The sequence below is a fragment of the Sinocyclocheilus rhinocerous genome, unplaced genomic scaffold, assembly GCF_001515625.1.
Source record: "Sinocyclocheilus rhinocerous isolate Xijiao unplaced genomic scaffold, SAMN03320098_v1.1 scaffold192, whole genome shotgun sequence".
NCBI classification, from domain to species: domain Eukaryota; kingdom Metazoa; phylum Chordata; class Actinopteri; order Cypriniformes; family Cyprinidae; genus Sinocyclocheilus; species Sinocyclocheilus rhinocerous.
Window position 1 is genome coordinate 621,828 of NW_015627892.1, and position 22,803 is coordinate 644,630.

Here is a 22,803-nt window from a genome sequence, read left to right on the forward strand (position 1 = left end):
CATATATATTTTTTTTTTCAAGATTCTTTGATTAATAGAAAGTTCAAAAGAACAGCATTACATTGAAGTTGTGCTTCAATTGGTCAAAAACGTTGCAGCATATAAATTTAAAGCAACATAACAAATGTCCACAAATCTTAGGGTCAAAAGGTTCTTTCAAACAAAATACGCTAAAAAACAGCTGTATATATGGCAAATTCTTACAAACAGGTTCTCCCATATCCATAAACTAGCAAAACACTTGACTGACCCTAAACCCAGTACAGTGCATGTGATGCATAGACGTTTGTTCATCATGTGCGATTATCTCCTAGTTTTCACTTCACAAAACTCATTTGGAAGTGTTTCGTCTTCATTACATGTCTGAGTGCATTAAATCTCACGTGCAGCAGCCTGCTGAGGCTGTTTTGCTCAGAGTTGGCACCGAGCAATGATTGAAGACGGCAGCAACTCCATTAGGCAGAAAAACCATGGACTTACAGCCGAATCCCATAATTCATTCTCATAATTACCGCCGGGCACACTTGGCTCCTGGAGTGCAGCATACAGCAGACAGGGTAAACGTGAGCCGTCCTGCATTATGCAACATATGCAAATAAACAAATATTTCAAAATCTTCAGAGTTCTTTCAACACTGGAACTCAAGACAAAAACAAAATACAGTTTATTAGGAATCAGCATTTTAAGACGTTTGCAGAATGACACTAGATTCTCCCATCAATTGAAAACAATAGCATATTCTCGTTTGGTTTTTCAGATGTCCATATTGTGGTTTCTTTAACGTTGGAAACTAACTGACCCTAAACAGCCAATGCTGACAACATAAGTGCTTTCTTTTTTAGCTTTATGACAGTGTTACAACAGATTTAAGCAAAAACTATCGGCACACAGCATTATGATTGTTCCGGAAGATTCAAAAACAATGGCATGACCACAAAACACCAAATTAAAGTCAGTCATGGCGGCATAATCAAAAATCAAATGATACCTCACACATACACATTAATCAATACTGGCATTGTGGTTAGACTGTTAATATATTTCTGGACCAATATTGAACTCTCATTGTCTTGTATGGCTAGTACTAAGATTAAAAGGCACTACAGGTATCATACAGTGATTTTCACAACAAAAACAAGAAATATAAAAAGTATTGCATTGATAGGCTTGCTTTTCTGAGTTGCATTGTTTGATCACATGCAGCTAGAGGCATGATTAACTCATCAGACACATTCGGTGTGATTATCGACGCTGGTTAGTTTAAATCGATCACTCAACTGTCCATAGATCATGTACCCCTGAGCTAGGAGTTACTGACATGTGTGAAACAGCCAAATCAACTTGCCAAACAGTCTTTGAGAGGTTTAAATGAAACAAAAAGTCAACATTGTCATCTGAGCTTATAAACAGAGAACTCTACATTCAATATCACTTTATTTTTTTAACTCTAAATCATTATTTCGCTCTTTTCTGCTACTTTCATTTACAGAAGAAATAATCAGCCGAACATGCAATCCAATCTAACTGTTTGTAAAGAATGTTGTAGCTGATTGTCTTAATTGTGGAATTTCCTACTCTATTGATTAACCAGTAATGCAAGACGGAGTGAAGACAACGCTTGGCAATCAAAAGAGCTCATAGTCAGCATGAAACTTCACAGACACTCTGGGATAGTCTTGAGTTACTGCTCACATGCGAGGCCAGGTATTATTTCAACCTCATGCCATGTTACCCAGCATGTCCATCTTAAACTTAAATTGCAGCAATAGATGTTTTCTTTGGATTTTTTTATGAGAGGGGAAAAAGGCTTGTGTAAATACATAAAGTACTCAGTCCCTGTTCCTCAAGGCCTGGATGTACTTGGTGTGACTGGAATGTGTACAGAAGGCCAAACCCCAAATCATGGGAGTGCCAGTGTTTTTTCACTGCCATGCTGATATCTGGGTCAGTGGTCGGGATGGAGGGGTTTTAGTCCTTGTGCTTTTCTTTTGTGGAGTGCTGGAGAACCATTGGGGCTAGAGGTCTGTGGTGTTTTGGAGGACACGGGCCCTAGGTTTTCCACGTCAGAACGCACACGCTGCCTATGAGACCTCTCGAATTCTTCATCCTGGGCATAAGCATCAATGTGATCAGTCAGTTTATTTTTTAGGATTCATAGAACTTTTTGGCTTTTTTCTCATTTGATGTACTATGTAGACATACACAGCCTTTCAAAAGTTTGGGGTCGGTATGATTTTTAAAATGTTTTTGAAAAGCCCCCAATGCTCCCCAAGGCTACATTTATTTGACAGTAATAGTGAAATATTATTCAAATGTAAAATATTTTTTTTCTATATATATTTTTTAAATGTAATTTATTCCTGTAACATTAGCCATTACTCCAGTCTTTAGAGTCACATGATCCTTCAGAAATCATTCTAATATGCTGATTTGCTGCTCAAGAAACATTTCGCATTATCAGTGTTGAAAACAGTTATGCTGCTAAATATCATGCTACATTTTTTTCAGGATTCTTTGATGAACAGAAATAAATAGCATTTATTTGAAATAGAAATCTTCTGTAACATTATAAATGTATTAACTATCACTTTTGATCAATTTATTGTGTTCTTGCTGAAATGTATCAATAAATGTATGAATAAAAAAAATAATCTTTCTGACCCCAAACAATGGAATGGTATAATATAAGCTCAAAATTCCCTTTCCAGTCCACCCATTTAATTTTTGTGCATGAGGCACAAACTGGTTATTTAGAAATTTTCATGGTGATGCATACATTAACAAAAGTTCACCATGTTTTCAATGTCTGTGTGAACTATGCTTGTTTACATACAGACGTCTTAAAGATACAGTAGCATTTCTATTGTAAAATTCAGAGAGAAGGTGGAATTTTTTTCTAAATAACGACTTTAGATTTAGATTTAAGAAACCATGACTAACATTAAAAGTGGATCTAAAAGAAATTAAATGACAAAAATTTATGATCAGATAAATCAAATAATGGTGAACCACAGCTGCATATCTTATTGGAATCAGAGTGCATGATAATGTTAACTTAAAGGGGTCATAATGAAGCGATTTCAACTTTCTCTTTGGAGTGTTACAAGCTCTTGGTGCATAAAGAAGATCTGTAAAGTTGCAAAGACTAAAGTCTCAAATCCAAAGAGATATTCTTTATAAAAGTTAAGAGTCAACCACGCCTACCTAAAACGGCTAGTTGTCCCCACTGTATGCAACAAATGCCTCGTTTATAATGGAGTTTAATGTTTGTGTCTCGTCGCTCCGGTCGGGACAAGGCATCACAATAAGGTAAGAGGCGTAACACTTCCGTCACATGCTTGAGGTATTCGGCCAATCACAACGCACTGGATAGCTGGCCAATCAGAGCACACCTCGCTTTTCAGACCGATGAGCTTTGTAAAAATCGACGCGTTTCAGAAAGGCGGGGCATAGAGGAGAAACAATAATGTACAGTATGTGGAAAATAATGTGTTTTTTTAACCTTAAACCGCATAAACACATTTCATTACACCAAATACACAAAATAATGTTCTTTTTAGCAACATCATATGACCCCTTTAAATTAGGACTGTTTTGGTGCAAGAAAAAGTTGACATGACTAACAAGAATAAAATGCCACAAAAGTATAGAATATGTCCCTTTGAGTCTGCGTGTGTACTATAGACTCACAGTGTCTGCGGTCAGTTCCTCCTCTGTGTGCTCACTGTAATGGTTGTAGAGCTCAATGTCTGACAGTGCGCTCTCTGCCATCTCCTCTTCATATTCTGTGTGATACTCCGATTCATCTGTGGGAAAGATGGAGACATTTCCAACCCATTAGCCTAACACACAAATCACACAACACTAAATGACATCCAACTAAGCAGAAGCAAAAAACAGATCAATATGCTGGGAATTTATGCCAAAATCCCTGAAAACGACTGCCAAGTGTGCTTTTAAAAGGTAAACTTATGAGATTCAACATTGATTTACCATCCACAAGAGCTGGTTTGACTGGCTCAATCCGTGAGACAATCTCAGCCAGATCAGTGAAGGAAGCATTTGGACAGGTTACCAACTGCAGAAACAACAATAAATTGAAGTGAAGAACTGTATCGACACACATTACAACTTAATAGCCTCTCTTTCAGGTGATCCAGGCTCACATTGTTGCTCTGCGTTTTGTGGAATTCCTCCTGATGTCTGTCTTTCATCATCTTTTCCACCACGCCACTCCTGCACCACACATCAAACACCGTCTTCCCATGCTGGTAGCCCACTTCCTATATGCGCACACAAACACATGAGGCCAACCAAAAACAATATAAGCACAGAACAAAGACTTAATATTTAGAGCGCAGAAGGAAAAAAAATGTCAAGGAGACAAAACTCACGCTAATCTCATCGAACTTGCCAAACTCAAGTGTGCGGTATCTGTCGATGGGAGGTCTGAGGTATTCACAGTAGTCGCTATTCTTAACAGATTCAAGCTGTCTCACTGAGCACACATAAGCCAGCCGGGCCTGGATCTCAGTCATGTTCAACACCTGAAACAGCCACATACACTTACAATCTTAAATACACAGCAACTTTATTAAAAAAAAGAAAAAGGAATCTAGATTTTAACATCTCCTGAACAAAATTCAAGTGCTTATGCATGCAAAAGTGGTTGCCATGAATGTGTTCTGTGTGGTTGCCATTTAATAACATACTAAATATGGCTCAGGTTAATTCAAATCTATCAGATATTTTTGCTGTTTTATCATCTGTGGGGTAAAAAGCATAAATCCAATAGCTTAAAGGGATAACATACCTCTTCTCCATTTGCACAAGTTGCAGTATCATTCATTTGATGATGAAAGTCTTATTTGTGTGTCAACGTTTAATAATCACAAAAAGTTGACACTTAAGGTGTGGTCATATGAGCAAAATTTTGCAGGCAAAAAAGGTCCATGGTCTATTGTTAATAGTGTAGTGATGTATGATGCATCACCAAATGTGGCCGCACCTTTACAAGTATGAGAAATAGTAATGTTGATGCTTGCCTTAGAAAACACAACTAATTAAGTAAACATTGCACTTGGCTAATGTCTCCCTCACTTTGACTTTCTCAGCCAGTGGGTTGAGCCGTTTCCATAGCAGCCACCAGCCAGAAAGGGCGTCCCCGTAGTTGGTGAGGTTGGTTTCATCTTGGCTGCCCACATCGATGGCAATAACCACTTTGGCACCCATGGAGCGTGCCACATCCGCTGAAACAGGAAGAGAAGACAACAACCTCAGCAACAATGAACCACCATTATTACAAAATGACCAAAATTACCCAATTCTTCAGATCTGATAAACTCTGATAGTAGTGATCTGAGCCATAGACAGCACACTCAAGTCCGCCCACAGTCTATTCACTGAATGTCAGATGCAAATTGCACACAAAAATGGCTCAAAGTTTCATGAAAGTATTATTATTGGGGTTTCGACTATTTTAGAACCCTCCCCCAGACAGATCTTTCCTGTCTAAGTGGGCGGTCCTTGGCCAGAATAAGCTAAATAATCTTGGCCCAGACTTTATGCCAATAGCTAGACTATTTTAGCAGATTTGCATCTATGAAATAGTGTGTTTGTCATGGTATATTGGGATTTGACTGTCAGGAGCTAAAGAGCTTTTACTGCGGGGAGTTAATGTCCTACTACACACCTGGCAGGTTGTTGATGTAGCCTCCGTCCATGAGCAGGTGTCCATCTTTTGGATCACACAGTGGTGGCAGGTAACCAGAAAGAGACATGCTGGAACGCACATACCTCCACAGGGAGCCTGTGATGGAGGGACAAGAAACATCAGACATTTATCCTGGTTAAGCAGAGGCTCATAAATGCAGGTGGAGTATGTGACAGTACGGACCGTCAGTGTGCACTCTCATCGTGGAGGCAGTGATATCTGTGGTGATGTTGAAATATGGGATCCAGAGATCCTGAAAACAAGCCAAACACATTTAAGCTGCTGAATATGTCAGATTGTGATCCAGTGTAGGATTCTTTGAGCCAAAAAGAGCCAGTTTCCTACCTCTATCTGTTTGTCCTTGAAGACAGCATTAATGCTAGAGTTAAACGAAGCACCAGAAAACATAGAAGTGACAGGGTAGGTCAAGTCCAGCATTTTCTTAAACACTGATGTCATTTCCTGCAGTGGAAGAAAGGGGAACAAAGTTAGCTTTTTTATGTCCAATTTAAGTGGCTTTTAAATTGGAGAACAATAAAGCAACAGATTGGATTAAGTAAAAAACGAATAAAATGAATAGAAAAATGAAAAGGAAAATTCAAAAAAAGGACAATAAAAGAATAGTAAAATAGGACGAAAAAAGAATAGGAAACAGGAAAGAAAATGAAAATGAAATAAAAATTTAAGGAAAATAAAAAAAATAGAAAAATGAACAGAAAAAGGAAAGGAAATAATAGGAAATAGAAATAAAGAAAATTAAAAGGACAAGGAAAAGTAAATTGGTAAGTGAATGAAAAAAGTGTAGTAAAACAAAACAAGCCTGGAAAAAAGAAAGGATAAAGAATAGGAAAAAGGAAAGAAAAGTAAAGGAAAAGGGAAAAAAAATAATAATAATAATAATATGAATGAAGAAAAGAAAAGGAGGGAAAAATTAAGGAAAAAGGAACAGGAAACAATACAATGAAAAAGAAAGGTAAAGAAAAGAGAATAGGAAAAATGAAAAGGAAAAGTGTGCTTGATTCATATTTTTTTGGTGAGCACTGAGATGCATTTTCAAGTAGCACAAGGTTTGTCTCAGGTTTTTGAGTGTTTTACATTACAGTGGTCTCTCACCATCGCCCATTCTCTGGCTCTGATCTTCATCCTGCTGTAACTGCGGTCCTCTGCGTACAGCGCGCCCATCATGGAACCGATAGAGGTGCCGCCCACCAGATCAATGGGGATTCCCGCCTCACTCAATGCTCGAATGACGCCCACCTGAGAACAGCCCCTGAAAGAGGGAAGATGTGAAGAGGGTACAAATAAACCCAGTGATACAAGGCCAGTCAATACATAACCTTTGACTTTGGTTCAGTTCTATTGGTCCAAAACAATTATGATGCCCAAATATGGCACCCTCTGTGCTGCTACATTGTCCAAACAACCAGCCCCAAAGTGGACTTGAGCCAACAAAATGGCAACATGACTACTTCTGATGAAAGCCATCAAAAGGAAGTCAGGAGTATGAAAGATAGTCTGCTTGGGCCCAAAACCAGTATCCGTTTTGGAGCATGGAATGTCCTCACCATGTTCGAAACATCAAAATCAGCTCAAATAATAAAAGACTGCCCTGAGATGGACACCACCTGGCAGAAGAAAACAAGGGTGACCAAAAACAACATGGAGATGCACAGTGATGGCAGAACTAAAGGAGATGGGTCTCCTTTAGATCGAGCCAAGTGGAAACAAATCGTTGATGTCCCACTCAGGACGAAGGGGAGTAAGTAAATATGGCTTGATTAAAATCGAAACTCGAAACAAGCATTGTGTTGTTCTCTTTTTGAACAGCACTATAGGGGTTTTCTACTCTAAAGGAGACTGGGAAGAGTTAACACTGTACACAGAATCAATCACAGGTTACTACACAAAGGAATGAAGGGAAAAAATAGCAACCAACCTTTAAACACCTCCTGCCAAGCACGGAAAAAACAGAATAGACAAACAGAAGCTATCAGAAAAAATTTAATTGACAGAAAGAGAGCAACAGAGGCAAGAGGTTAAACAAAGACTGAGAGGGGGTGGTGAAGGGCTTTTAAAGGAAAATGCCAGTGTAGTGTCAACAAGAGTGGGAGTGTGGAAATGCATTCAAATAGTGGAGGTGTTTTTCTTCACTTTCATAGTTTTATTTATGGTTTTTAAAAGGTTTAACAAGTGAATACCTGGCTCCTCCGCCCCCCAGCACCAGCGCAATGGCGTTGCCCGTAAGAACACGGGCCAGACGTGAGAAATCAGAGTGGCGATCAGCGGGTTTCTGGAACAAACGCTGGTACATTTCTCTCTGAAAACACAAATGACACAGGAACTTAGACCAGCACTATGCCAAAAATTAGGGGCTGGTTATACAAGCTTAGTCACTATGTTAAGACTGTGTCTTAAGAACTAGTCTGACCAACTAGCAGTTATTCAATGGGCAATTGTACTCTTCAGATTCAAATTAGACCAATCTACGTATTTAAGAAACTGACTGAAGAATGACAAGTTATGAAAAGTTTGAAACAAATAAAAATTATGACTTAATCTTACAGAAAAAAAGTAGATGATTGTAAAACTGTCTTAAACTAACCAGCTACAGGATATATGTAATAAAAATGGCAATTACTACAGAATTCCATTTCATCATAAAAAATTATCATCAGTGGCGGATCCTGGCATTGGAAATGCTCTCCATTCGCCACTCTCACCAAAAATATTGTGACCTACCCGTCATAGGAAATCAATCTCACATGACCTTGGTCTCGAGTTAGACATGCTCAGACCATTAATAGAGCTGCCAACACAACTCATTGTGAAAAAAGAAAACACTTTTATTAAGAACTTCACCTAGAGCCACATAATTTTATTGGCAACATTGTTGCATTGCCAATCATACAAATTTTAATTGTCTTTATTCCTATCTCAGCTATGAAGCAGATCAAAAAGAAGGCAGCTTTATTTCTTCAAGGTCTTTCTTAAAGATTTGTCTGTAATTGGTTCTACTTTGTGGTTTCTTTTCTTGTTATATGCTGAACAAGACTAAGATTTGCCATGACATAAGTCAATGGAGCTCAAGGACAAACCAGCAGCAGCCTGGGAAACTTGACAGGAATATCAAGAGCGTCTTAAATACATAGAATGTTAACAAATGTATAATTTAAAATGTAGCAGTCCTTTTTTCTTCACTCAAGGGAGTGCTAAGGGGTAAAATAAATAAAATAAAATAAAATAAAATAAAATAGTCTCTTGCAGCATATTGTGGGGTTTGTGCCATCAAAAAGTCTGAAAACCCCTGCGCTACACCATTGCATGGCTTTCAAAATGAGTTATTTCAGTGAAACCATGATGTAATATTGAGTGCAGCACCAATTTTGGCAGGCTCCTCTTGGAGAAGACCCTGCGGGGGCAGGACAGGTGAAGGTGCCTGGAGATCCAGCTCCGCATGTTGAGCCATTCGGCTGTTCCTTTGGGAGGAGGGCCGTCCTCGCGGTGCAACAACACCAGCTGTTTCTGCGCTCTCACCGCACTCCCCTCTAACATACGTTCCAACTGAGAGACAAAGAGACAGACAGACATAGAGAGGACTGAATATCATCCTTTCAAAACTAGACAACACTCTGTCCAAATGCATTATAATAATACTTTTTTTTTTTATGGAACGCACTGAATACAGAATTAATCCATAAATATAATAGAAATATATCCATTTCTTTCAGGTCATTTTGTTCAGGTCTTCCTTTGTCCGGTGTGCATTTAACATACACATCCTCTCTCAGTTCTTTTCATGTGAATACAATTACCCATTTCAGACTTGTTTAAAACATCTGAGCTTTGAGCTCCTGTTCAAAGAGCAGCACTATAGTGGTTGTACCCTTTAAAGCCTGCAGGACATACACGATCAACAGGGATGTTGCTCTACCCCAGACCTCTGATCCAACTTCAAATCCACAGGCTGGACTGTCGAAACCCCTGCATATCTAAAACTTCTCTTCCTCGTGCACGTAAATGATTCATCTCTTGCTCTCTAGGAAAAGAACTGAGTAAGTCCAGCAGTTCAACTGGAGTCCCACCAAAATGGTTTATTACTGCCTGTGATCAGAGCTGTTCAGCGGTGACTTACAGAAGAGTAGGGGCCATTTTTAGCCCAGTGCGTTATGGTTCAAATGACTTAATGTTTTTTGGGCTCAACCTATAAAACTACCTGCCATCCTGAGCAAATGATAAATTACAGGCCTTGAAACCCATTTCATTTGAGTTGGAAGATGTTTTATATTAAAGACTCTTCTATTTCCAGAGGAAGTAGCCACAGCTCTGAATCTTGGTATGCGAAATTTAGCACCAGTTCATGTCAGCGTTTTTCACTCTGTGATGATGTAACACCATCATACCTCTCCCACGGCTGGGTCCTGCTCTCCCAGTCCCACGATGAGGATGCAATCGGCCTGTCTGATGCAGCGCTGAGTCCATGGAGTGAGTGACACATCTGTCTGATATAGGACTATGCGGTGGATGTCTTCCTGCTGGCCCAGCCAACTCGATAACCTGTACTCATGCACACTGGCATAGAGAGAGAGAGAGAGAGAGAGAGACTATTTTCAGCTACTTCTCATGGTATCAGCAAATAAACTGATTTGTTCCCTATATAGTAAGTTATTTAAAAAAATGTAGATAACCAAATTGTTGAACTTATGCCGTTTATAAACATGCCAAAGTCGAAGAGTCAGGTTAGAATGGTCCAAGATTAGAATTCATCCAAGATTAAAATGGATAGTGAGACTACGGACTATGACTATACAGACAAGACTACAATGACATATGTGATATATTTAGGATTCAAATGACTTTAGTTGTTCATTTATGGAACATGTGAAGACCTGTAGGTTCCCACACCTTTTGACCAATGAATATCCATGACGCATCCAGGACTTTTAAGCATTTGTGACTACTGGATAAAGATTTTCCAAAACATTTTAAGCAGATGCACTCAAAAGTGAAATATTATTTTCTAGATTTTTAAAAAATCTATAAAATAATGTAAATGTGTATAGTTCATATATATATATATATATATATATGTGTGTGTGTGTGTGTGTGTGTGTTACTATCCCTGTGTCTGTTCTTTTGAACTGTTTTCACAAAAATAAAGTAGAACAACCATTTTTAACATTGATAATAATAATAATGTTAATTATTAACATTTCTTAAGCACCAAATCAACATATTCGAATGATTTCTGAAGGATCGTGTGACACTGAAGACTGAAGCAATGACTGCTGAAATTTAGCTTTGCTATGACAAAAATAAATAATACATTTAAAAATATTTTTTTACAGTTTTAAATTATTTAAAATATAATATATATTTTTTTATTGTAATAATATTTCATAAAATGCATGTTGTTATTTTTGATTAAACAAATGCAGCTTTGGTGAGCTTAAGGGACTTCCTTCAAAAACAAAATCCCAAAAAAATTATCACCCCCAAATTTTTGGAATGTTAGTGTATATAATGATGCCATGCACTCTAAAAAACAAACAAATACTGCTTCATCTACCACCATGTGAAATTTAACAAAGACATTGCTACGAAGTTTGAGTTTCTAATGAGGACTAAATTTTGCACAGATTTTATTTTTTTGCAAATTTGTGAGCATTACAGTCTGGGGTACTGTTCTAGATACTGATGAATGTGTGTCGGATCCTTGTCTCTGTGGATCTATTGCTGTTAAACTGTCCAATAAACATGTGATGGATGAGAGCTTGTCAATATTCTTGAGAGAAACCAGGCCAGTATCGGCACTTAAAAGTTTTCTAAATTAAATTCAAACATAAAACACCAAACTCAGACCACAACAGAAACAAACATCAGCAACAAGGAGAAAGGAAGATCTCATGCTGGGTTAGAGGGACAGGACTCATGCGGACTGTTTATTTATGGGGTTAATTGTGTTGTTCATTTACATATCACAAAACTGCTTTCATCTCTCTCATCTAACGACTACTTTGATATGTAAAAATAAAAAAGATGAGTGTGGTGTTGTTTTTCAGGCAGCTGAAACACACTCATCCTAAAAATCAGCATGTATTAACAGTGAATCTACATATTCTGATAGATGGAGTGGCCACACGTTTATATAAACTAATATTTGATGCCATATAAACATTTCAAGCTATTATCCAATGAAACTCTGATGCTGTACCTGTCTAACGCAGCAGAGCCGAGGCGCTGTTTGATGATGTCACTAGTCAAGAGAAGAGTGGGGCCTGGAAGACATAAATTTGACTTAAACTTCCTCTCCAATTGTAAACCTTCTCATCTTTTTGATATAAAACCTATATAAATACAGCATCCTCACCGATAGCTAAGAGTGCATGCTGAAGTTCCAGGGTGAACGCAGTCAGAGGAACCTCCTCTGATACCGGGAGCACAGTGACAGTGGACAGGTTTGAGGCAGGGTTCCCCGCGTCCCATTTACTACCAGGCGTGTGTAGAGCTAGACTGCGAGCTGGACGTTAAAATACAGATACAATGCAGTTGTTATGCATTAGTGAGTCTAGAAACCTTGGCCTTTGATGCAGGAAATGAAAATGAAACGGTGATAGTTTTACACACACACACACACACACACACACACACACAGACACACAGACACCTGTCAAAGGTCCATTAACTTGCTGGAGTATCTTCTGTCCAAGAAGGTGAATAAGCCTTGTGACTACCTAATGAGATCAAATAGAGAGAACGAAACGGACTTTATACAGGCACAGAGAGGCCAGAGAAACTCTCATCACTGAGGTTTCTGGCTATAAAGCAAATGCAGTGTGGCTGATATACCTGTGGGAATTTCCTCTTGATGGAACTGAGAGCACCCTCAGGAAGTTTAGCCAGTTCTGAGTCCCGAACAGCGTGAACAGTAGTTGCTCTGTTCTGATGGGTCAGAGCCTCCACCTGCATTCACACACAAAAAATCCATGTAAACATAATTCACTGATTGACTTTGAAGCTTGCTTAGGTACAAAAAAAATATTTTTAATATTTCTTAAATTTTAATTTGTAACAAGTATTTGTTGTGAAGAACCTTAAAAATAGAAAGACTGCGTTAAAGGGACATTTGACCCAGAATTGGGGTGGTTCACATGACTCCACTGTTGTTATTGATTAAGAAAAATAGTTTTTGGTAAGTGTCATGAATCTAAAATAAAATGAAATATAAATATTACTTGAAAAGCTTGAAAGAAAAATTTTAATTGTTGCCTTGGCAACTAACCGAAATAAATAGTTCTGGTTGAAGCACTAAAAGTACTACAACTGAAACTGAAAAAAAATAATAGCATATAAATAATACTAAAATAACGCTGTATGACTTCATTATTCCAAGTCTTCTGAAGTCATACAACTGCTTTCAGCAAGTAACAGACTGAAATTTGTTATTCATGAAGAAGAAAGTCATACAGGGTTAATATTGAGAGAATTATCATTTTAGCTCCTAATTTAGACATATATTCCTGTTATTTAGACAAGATATTTTTGCTCACATACAAGAGCAAACATCAGCACCAACAAAACTCCATGACGTAGACGGAGACTAAATTTGGATCATCAAATCAGGCCTTCATTCACATCACTCACATCCATGGACAATGAACCACCACTGTTCTCCCAGCAACGTAACCATGGCATCGACATGGACAGGTATTCTTAGCAGCATAGGCGTCACCATGGAGACGCAAATGGCGTCAGCCAATCACAACAAAACGTTATGAATGATGAGTTACTAGTTACTGGGAGATACTGGGAGTTTGTTTTCTCTAATGCACACCTGATTAGGTGGCACAAATTCACTGAATACACCAATGCCAGTAAATGTCACCAAAGCTATTCTAGGAGATGCACATACATACAAAAGGCTGACTTTCTATATAGTACATATGCAGCATTATATAACATGGAACAATATCTGATTCATCCTTGAGTCATCTTAGCAAAATATACAGTTATAAAAGTTTATAAAACTCAAGGTACAATCATTTGGTTGCTAGCACAGTTTTTAACCATTACACCACATGATACCTATAAAACTGATTTTGGTGCGGGATGCTGATTGGTGACTATACAGCTCTTTAGGACTTTATTGCTTAAATATAAATGCTTTTATGGTAATAAAGGAGCTAAATAAGAGAGAGATAGGAATACGTTTGCTATGACAAGAAGACGCTGTATTTCAGTATATGTTGTGCATGTGGAAAATCTCACCACTCCAATGAGGTCTCCTCTACCGTACTCTCCAGTCAGCTCCTTTTTCCCATCCTCCTTCATGATGACAGAACGCAGGCGGCCGCTGAGCACTATAAAAGTACTGTCAGACTTATCACCCTGCCTGAGAGAGAAAAAGAGAGAGAAAGGATGAGGTCGTTTATCATAGAAGATTTATGAAAAGCTGAGGAAGCTTATCTGTCTCAGCAAGAGGGGCAGAAGAGAAAAAGAAATCGCCAAGTTTATTAGATTGTATTCGGTCCAAATCTCTTACTGAGGAGGCATAGGAAAAGAGGAGAGAAAAAGACCATAACAATAGAGTTTATCTGGAAGTTCCTCTCAGGAGAGCCAAAAAAAAACTGTTATGAAGGACATTAAATATTAATATATTCACTACATGGCCAAAACTATGAGGACATGGAAACGACACACTTATAGGTGCTTATTGAATGTACACTACTGTTCAAAAGTTTGAGGAGTTTTTTTTTGTTTTTTTTTTTAAGTCCCTAACATTCAGCAAGGCTCCATTAATTTGATTAAAAATACAGTAAAACACTTGTATTGCAAAATATTATTACTATTTGCTCACAAATATAACTTTTTTATATTTTAATGTTTTAAAATGTAACTTATTCCTGTGAAGTCATTACTCCAGTCTTCAATGTCACATGATCCTTCATAAACCATTCTAATATGCAGATTAAGATTTTTTTTTTTTTTTTTTTTTTAAAACCATCATAATCTCAAGTGCTTTAAGAGATTGCAACAATGACTCCATGTTAGCTATATTTATTTATGTATTTTATTTATTTGTTTATTTATTGGTCATTGATACAGTATACTATTATAGTTTTGTTAATATTTTGAATTAGATTCTATAATAGAAAGTTCAAAAGGACATCAGTAATTTGAAATAGAAATCTTTTGTCTTTTGATCAATTTAATGCATCCTTGCTGGTTAAAAGTATTAATTTCCTTTGGAAAAAAAAAATATTTGGACAGTACTGTATAATTTCAAAAACCAAGGGAGTTGGTCTTCATTGTACGACTTTCTGCAACTGGATGCAGGTGAAATGGTAAAAAATGAATGACCTGCAAATTAAAAGGTTACATTTGACCAAGCAGTGCACTAATTTTACTTATTTATACTAATAAAGAGGTTGAAGGTTGAGAGAAAATAAATAGGGTGAAAGGAGGAAAAAAATATATATAACCAGTAAATATGTGAGGAAATGAATTGGACCTGTAGACAGCTCTGCCCGCCTCCACAGCCATCCAGTCAAGGGCAAAATCAATCTGCCTGACGAAAGATGACATCCTTCTTACAACTGTATGAGCCACATTCAGCACCACCGTGGGCTCAGCTCGCATGATCCTGACAACACACACATTAATATAGAAGCGAATCAACAAGTCAGCTGGAGAACCATTAAAACCAGCAACCAGAGTGAGCTTATGTTCATTATTTGCCTGCCAATGTCAACATGAAGTTAAATTTGGATTAAAAATTTACGTATAACTATGTATTATTCTACTATGTCTTGGTGCAGGTGATATTCATTTCACATGCACAGAAATAAGCCAATTATAAAGAAAATCACTTGCACATAAATGACCATTTTTTCCATAACAGTCTATTATAGCCATATCAATTAATGGATCATTTTACATATCAGCCAGACAGACCCTTCCTACCATTTAAAAGTTTGGGGTCGGTAAGATTTGTTTTTTTTTCCAAAGAAGGCTATTAAGCTGACAAAGGGTGCATTTATTATTATTACAATTTTAAATAAGTGTTGTCTATTTTAATATATTTAGCAGTGTACTATTGTGATGGCAAAGCTGAATTTTCAGCTCCAGTGTTTTCAGTGTCACGTGATCCTTCAGAAAGTCTTTTAAAATGCTAATTTGGGCTCAGAAAACATTTCTTATTATTATCACAGTTGAAAATGGTTGTGCTGCTTGATATTTTTGTGGAAACAGTGATACGTTTTTTTTTTCAGGATTCTTTTTTGAATAGAAAGGTCAAAAGAGCAGCATTTACTTGGAAAAACTCTTGACCCCAAACTACTGAATTTTAGTGCATGTCAAATTAAAGAGACTGTGCAAAAAAAAATCCTGGACTAACATTAGAAGTGTGGACTGAAAACCTACTCATAGAAGTGTGTTTTCGAGATGGACAGGAAGCTGCAGTCCCGATGCGCCCGTACGGAGAAGATAAGTGGCTCACCCGTCAATACGGCCAGCTGACCCACCAGCTCTCCTGGGTGAGCCACAAACAGACACGTGTCCACCTCTCGGTCAATCATCCGCTGGTACACATGCAGTGTGCCCGAGATCACAAACTGCACACTTACATCCTGAGGGACACACACCCACACACAGTCAAGCAAATCATTTGGACAGAGTAACACATTAGAAATCCATTGAAATGACATTGCATAGCTATTCACACTGGCCAGGTTTCAAAATCTAGTGAGCTGCCTGTTTAGACAGCATTTTTGGGCATCACTGGTCTTCTCTTGAAGCAAAAGCTGATGTAAAATTTGGCATCAATATTACGCCCCCTTCTAAGACACCTCATTTTGTATACATCCTTATGTAATTCTATGTTAATGAAAAGCATCTCAAATCAGTCACTATTTTGGTTAGCAAGTTGTCTGTGAACACAAACTGCCATTCTGCTCACTGGGTTTTTAGCCATTTCATATGCATTTTCTGTGTGATGTCTGACCTGATCTCCTTGGCGAGCTACAACAGATCCAGCTTTAACTTGATGGAGCGTTACTCTGCCCTCCAGCAAACTGGGGTCCTGGACACACCAGCACCAATAAAAATATTCAACACAAACACATAAATCAATCTAAACATAAATAAACCATGAACTCATATCCCACTAATGGAGATGTATTTTGACCTGCAGCGGAATAATCCCCAGCAGATCCTTCTTGGCGGCCTGGAAAATGGCACCCACTTTACAAGGGGGAACGTCAGAGTGTGGTGCATTGCTTATGTAGTGAATCACAGTGGACGGAGCGTGCTGCATGGTAACACTCTTCTTCAAAATGGACTGAAGAGCATAAAACATCAAGATCTTTTTTTTTAATATCTAGAGATATTCAGGATGAGAGAGAGATCAGATGGAGGAGGAAAAAAACCTTGTGAATGACAGAACTGGATGGAGTATCATCAATGGTGACTCGGGCCCGTTCATAGGCCATGTTCAGGTCATTTCCTGCCACTCCTGCACACAAACACATAGAAACCAGATCTAGTTTGTTGAGTTTAGTACTAGAGGTGTCATTTCTCTGTAAAAGCAAATATGTGTGGAGTGAATAAGAGTGGATAGACAGATGGTAGGTTATCTGTTACCTGAGGTCTCTACAGGCATCGAGACCGAGCGAGACCTCCGCGCGGCTGTGGACATGTTTTCATATGAACCAGCTTGCCCTCCATCTAAGTGATGAAACATTTATATCACTTTCAAAACAGCCATGTACAATATTTCTGTAAATCTGTATTTTTGTGAAAAAAAACATTCTGACTTCAGGAAAACTGTCCTTAGATGAAAGCAAAATCTGACAAAAACACTAGAAGCAAAAATATTAATATTACAAAGGCAATATTGCAAATGCAGAACGTTTTTTTTTTTACTTAGGGTAAGGCTTAGTCTGTAATAATTAAAGGGTTCCCATCCTGGATTGTAAGATTTTAGTAATGTATTTGATTGTCTCTTATGCTCACCAAGACTGCATTTACTTGATCAAAAACACAGTAAAAACAGCAATATTGTGAAATATTATTGTAAAAAATACTATTTTAAAATGTAATATATTCCTGTGATAACAAAGCTACTTTTTCAGTTATTATTCTAATATGCAGATTTAGTGCTCAAGAAACATCTGTGGAGGATTTATAAAGGATTTATTAGTGAATTAATCTAAATTTGAATATATATATATATATATATATATAGTACACGTGTACCCGAGTCTGTCAAGTTCTCTCCAGAGCTCTGCAGGTGCTCGTCTTCTGTTTGTGTCTGTAAGTGGGATCTGCGTGGGACTCTGCTGGGACTCCCCTCAGTGAGCACACTGTTGACTGCGAACAGCGGAACTGCTTGTCTCTCCTACACACACACACACACACACACACACACACACACACACAAGCATCTGACACACATAAAACGATTTTTCTGGTCTAAAGTAACAGCCATCGACTGTCTGGTGTCTTTCTCCATAGAAAGATCAATTCAATAAACAACTTTTAACTAGTTAAAAATCATAGACTCCTAATTACTCATAACAATGATTTGTGGGTCATTGAAGTGATGCTTAATTTTTTTTGTGTCAAGGTTAATTAATTTATTCAATCTTTTTTTTTCTTATTTATTTTTAGAAATTCTGTTATTATTTACTAAACCAAAATGACTAAAAAGTACCATAAAAGCGTAATTAAATTGTTTAAACAACTATATTTTTACGACTATAGGCACTATATTTCAAATATTCTAAAGCCATACAACAGCCTGACTGAAATTGAAGTCATAACTTTTGCTGAATATACTTATAAAGGGTTTTCAAAACCATATGAAAAGCAAGAACATAACATTTTTTTCCTTTTCAACATCCTTATTTGCTATTGAACCTTATTCATTTTTGCGCTTCAACTCATCAGAACATCATAAACATCACAAAATTAAAAAAAGCAGAACATCACAAAATGTAAGAACTGCACTGAGTTTATGCTGTGTTGTCACGAAACCTTGCCTGCTGTTGGGACTAAATTGTATTTATAGCCGATGGGAGAGCACTCAAATTCACAGTGCAAGCCAAAAGTACTTCTTAAATCAAAACGGAAAACAACTCCCTTGGCCTGTCCATGCAATGAGGAGAGAGTTACGTGTGTGTAGGGTTGTGCTGTGACATGCAGTGATGGCTGATGGGAGATTTCCACCCAGAGGGTGTTAAAGTCAGTGTCCTTTAAATGAAAGCCGAGGTCTTATGATCCATGTTATTCAATCTAGCGGAGTTTTACGGCTCCAGCGCAGGAGTGATTATGCCGATGGGGGTTAACGTAGCATGTAATAACACTGAGAGTGTGTGTGAGAAAAGCACATATTTTAGAAGTGATAGAGAGTGTGTGTGTGTGTGTGTGTGACCCTAAAAGCAATAATGCTGAGATGTACGTGTGTACTCTTTCTCCAACCTGATTGAAAAGCTCGGTTGTCAGTCCCAGGTAGTTGTGAAGTGCCAGGAAAGTGACTCTCTGCAAACGCACCATGATTATCTAAACAGACAGAAACAAGCCACAAATTAACACTGTCATTCATGTAAATTACTTTAGTTATTTCTGTTAATAACAGTTTGCGGTCTCACAAATAATATGCCAGTGTCTATGCAGTAAAATGAACCGTATCATGGGAAAAACAGGATTTTCTTTGCTCTTTTAACTAAAGATGTTTGATATGCAATTTAGACATAGTCTAACTTTTCACATCACTATATTTCCCTGCACAGCCAGACCATTGATGAAGAATGTAAAACATACATCCCAGGTAGTTGTGAAGTGCCAGGAAAGTCACTCTCTGCAAACGCACCATGATTATCTAAACAGACAGAAACAAGCCACAAATTAACACTGTCATTCTTGTAAATTACTTTAGTTATTTCTGTTAATAACAGTTTGCGGTCTCACAAATAATATGCCAGTGTCTATGCAGTAAAATGAACCGTATCATGGGAAAAACAGGATTTTCTTTGCTCTTTTAACTAAAGATGTTTGATATGCAATTTAGACATAGTCTAACTTTTCACATCACTATATTTCCCTGCACAGCCAGACCATTGATGAAGAATGTAAAACATACAAAAATTGTCACTTTAACTGTATCAGTAACCATCAACATTACATATTATATTAATATTATTCTTTATTTATCTGTATCAGGCAATATTGGATATTCATTTGTGCTAATTTCCTCCACTTTAACATTTTGAGTTAAAAGCACAACCAATTTAATAACACTGTTAAATGTAATCTTTAAATAATATTAAAATGAAATTTTCCTACTGTATATTACCGGTATATAAATGTTGTGATACCTAAATTCACGTGTAACATTTAAAATGACTTTATGACAACCATCTAAGCTTTTAATGTTTTATTTAGTTTTAATTAATTTAATTGTATTGAATTTTAATTGTAGTATTACTATCACTAATGTTAATGATAATAATAATAATAATAATAATAATAACACCAATTTATATGTAGTACTATTACTAGTACTAATTTTAATATAGGCCGCATAACGGTTACTAGTCATAATATGAAAATAATCATTGGCTTAATTATTCCATAATTTTTTTTTTTTGGGAGCCCGTAGTAATCAGTTACTTGGCTGCCCTGAAGAACTACGGTGTGTATTGTGCTTTCATGTAGAGATCTAAAGGTACATCAGCAAAAAATAAATAAATAAAATAAAAACCTTGGTGAACAATTAAAGTGGACTTTGTAGGGAAAAAAACATGATTTAAAAAAAAAAAAGGTGAATAATAGGGCCCATTATTACACTGTGGTTGAGACAGATGTTCAGTAAGACAGAGGTCACATTGATGCAGACAGCCATGCGAGAGTTCAAGCCCCTCTGTACCTGTATGACTCTCACTAGAGTCTCTGGGTATTTCTCAAACACTGACTGGAATGCTGAGGCAGGCAGACGCAATATGGTAGACCTGACCGCCGCACGAGCAAACACAGTCTTATAGGGAGCAGGATAACCCTGGACAGAAAGGGAAGATCCAAAATTAATCTCAGTGCACTGGAGCTGGATAAGTCATCAGGAAGACAGACAGAGAACTTACTGTAATGATGTCTAGAATGCTGAGCAGACTGTGAACGCTGTCCCCGGGCAGCACGTCCTTCACCACAGGCTCTGTGCCATCCTAAAAGACACACATACAGAAAGATAATATAATAACTTTAGTGGAGGGCACCAAGGTGTGTATGGCTGTTCAAATGTTTGGGATCAGTAAGATTTTTAATATGTTTTAAAGAAGTCTCTTCTGCTCATCATGGCTGCATTTATTTGACCAAAAATACAGAGCACGTCCTTCACCACAGGCTCTGTGCCATCCTAAAAGACACACATACAGAAAGATAATATAATAACTTTAGTGGAGGGCACCAAGTTTAATTACTCATTTGCCATTTAGCTGACACTTCTTATTCAAAGTGACCTACAGGGAATTTATTGCAGGGACAGACCCAGTGAAGTAACCAGAGGTTAATCAAGGAAATGATGGTGATTGTACATAAATGTGTCCCAGGACCACAAAACCAGTCATAAGGGTCAATTTTTTTCCAAATTGAGATTTATACATCTTTCCATTGATGTATGGTTTGTTAGGATAGGACATTATTTGGCCGAGATACAACTATTTGAAAATCTGGAATCTGAGGGTGCAAAAAAATATATATATTGAGAAAATCGCCTTTAAAGTTGTCCAAATGAAGTAGGGCTGCACGATATATCGTTTCAGCATCGATATCGCGATGTGCGCATCCGCGATAGTCACATCGCAGGATGTGCGATGTTTAGTATAGGCTACTGATCATTATATTTATACTGATTGTTTTCTTTGCTCACACACAGACTCTGTGTCTACACCGGATGTGACAGCTGTACAAGGATACCCATTGTAAAAAAAATTATTAGCAGAGCTACTGCAAGGGATTTTCAGTGCTGGAAATCCATTAATCCTTTGTTGAAACTTCCACGTCGTCGCGGAGAGTGCAGGTCATGGTTGCTTAGCAAAGGCAGACGCCACAAAAGCGCAAGCTCCCGAGCGCTTTGGAAAGAAGGAAAAAGCGGCGCGACTGGCCTTTTCCCACGCGTTTTTAGGCGCGACATGTGAACGGCCCCAAAGTCTGTCTACACTTGACGCGACAAAGCGACCGTTGCCAATCATTTGAACTTTGTGTCAGTACGTCATAAAGAGAACGCGGCATCAGTTTACTGACGGGGATTTGTCGTGCCGCGCCGCATCCAGTGACAGCATCACTGATTATAATGGGTTCATTGTATTTTGTCGCTTCGCACCGCTCACGTCTGGTGTAGACACGGCGAGAGCCACGCAGATGCACGTGAACAATGAATTCGGTTCACTTCTGCGTCTATTTGTGCCTGAAATACTGTGCTCTGCAAGTGTCCTTGTAAACATAGTTGCTTATGGCTTAGGTGAAGGGAAACAATTGAGAAAGAAAATGGATGGAATTTGTTTATTTCCTATGCTGATTTACTCGCCTACAAAATCACCGCAATCATTGATTATTTTTTTCCCCAAATAAACTATTCAAGTCATGTGGTGATTTTTTTTTTCATATCGCAATATATATTGCAGAAAAATTAAATATTGCAATGTTTTTTCTAATATTGTGCAGCCCTAAAATGAAGTTCTTAGCAATGCATATTGCTAATCAAAAATTAAGTTTTGATATATTTACGGTAGGAAATTTACAAAATATCTTCATGGAACATGATCTTTACTTAATATCCTAATGATTTTTGGCATAAAAGAAAAATTGATAATTTTGACCCATACAATGTTTTTTTGGCTATTGCTAAAAATATACCCAAGTGACTTAAGACAGGTCCAGGGTCACAAATCAGTTGCTGTGGGGTTCGAACACATGACATTTCCATCAGCAGCCCAGATCTTGAACACAATAAAATACTATTTTATTAGTTGTATTTTCACAATTGAAATTGTACACCCATAGCCTTTTTAAACCTTGGTTTATAAACAAACAAACAAAAT

The 22,803-nt window shown here is 37.6% G+C and overlaps 1 protein-coding gene across 2 annotated transcripts in view; it reads right to left on the reverse strand.

Moving 5' to 3' along the window:
• Positions 1–1,073: 1,073 nt before the first annotated feature.
• The window catches only part of LOC107736872 (patatin-like phospholipase domain-containing protein 7), a 26,105-nt gene continuing 4,375 nt past the window's right edge, over positions 1,074–22,803 (reverse strand). For both annotated transcript variants that reach the window (XM_016548241.1, XM_016548238.1), the window contains exons 9-36: positions 20,848–20,928; positions 20,637–20,765; positions 19,190–19,270; positions 17,966–18,107; positions 17,351–17,434; positions 17,137–17,222; positions 16,896–17,048; positions 16,713–16,790; positions 16,133–16,338; positions 15,222–15,353; positions 13,979–14,102; positions 12,560–12,673; positions 12,378–12,444; positions 12,081–12,230; positions 11,925–11,988; positions 10,114–10,282; positions 9,092–9,274; positions 7,912–8,030; positions 6,827–6,983; positions 6,059–6,175; positions 5,897–5,966; positions 5,693–5,809; positions 5,101–5,249; positions 4,395–4,547; positions 4,167–4,283; positions 3,994–4,078; positions 3,691–3,806; positions 1,074–2,107 (exon numbers count right to left, since the gene is read on the reverse strand). In XM_016548241.1, coding sequence (XP_016403727.1) covers positions 1,946–2,107; positions 3,691–3,806; positions 3,994–4,078; positions 4,167–4,283; positions 4,395–4,547; positions 5,101–5,249; positions 5,693–5,809; positions 5,897–5,966; positions 6,059–6,175; positions 6,827–6,983; positions 7,912–8,030; positions 9,092–9,274; positions 10,114–10,282; positions 11,925–11,988; positions 12,081–12,230; positions 12,378–12,444; positions 12,560–12,673; positions 13,979–14,102; positions 15,222–15,353; positions 16,133–16,338; positions 16,713–16,790; positions 16,896–17,048; positions 17,137–17,222; positions 17,351–17,434; positions 17,966–18,107; positions 19,190–19,270; positions 20,637–20,765; positions 20,848–20,928 — 3,405 coding nt within the window. In that variant the 3' untranslated portion in view covers positions 1,074–1,945. The remainder of the gene's footprint in view (positions 2,108–3,690; positions 3,807–3,993; positions 4,079–4,166; positions 4,284–4,394; positions 4,548–5,100; positions 5,250–5,692; positions 5,810–5,896; positions 5,967–6,058; positions 6,176–6,826; positions 6,984–7,911; positions 8,031–9,091; positions 9,275–10,113; positions 10,283–11,924; positions 11,989–12,080; positions 12,231–12,377; positions 12,445–12,559; positions 12,674–13,978; positions 14,103–15,221; positions 15,354–16,132; positions 16,339–16,712; positions 16,791–16,895; positions 17,049–17,136; positions 17,223–17,350; positions 17,435–17,965; positions 18,108–19,189; positions 19,271–20,636; positions 20,766–20,847; positions 20,929–22,803) is intronic.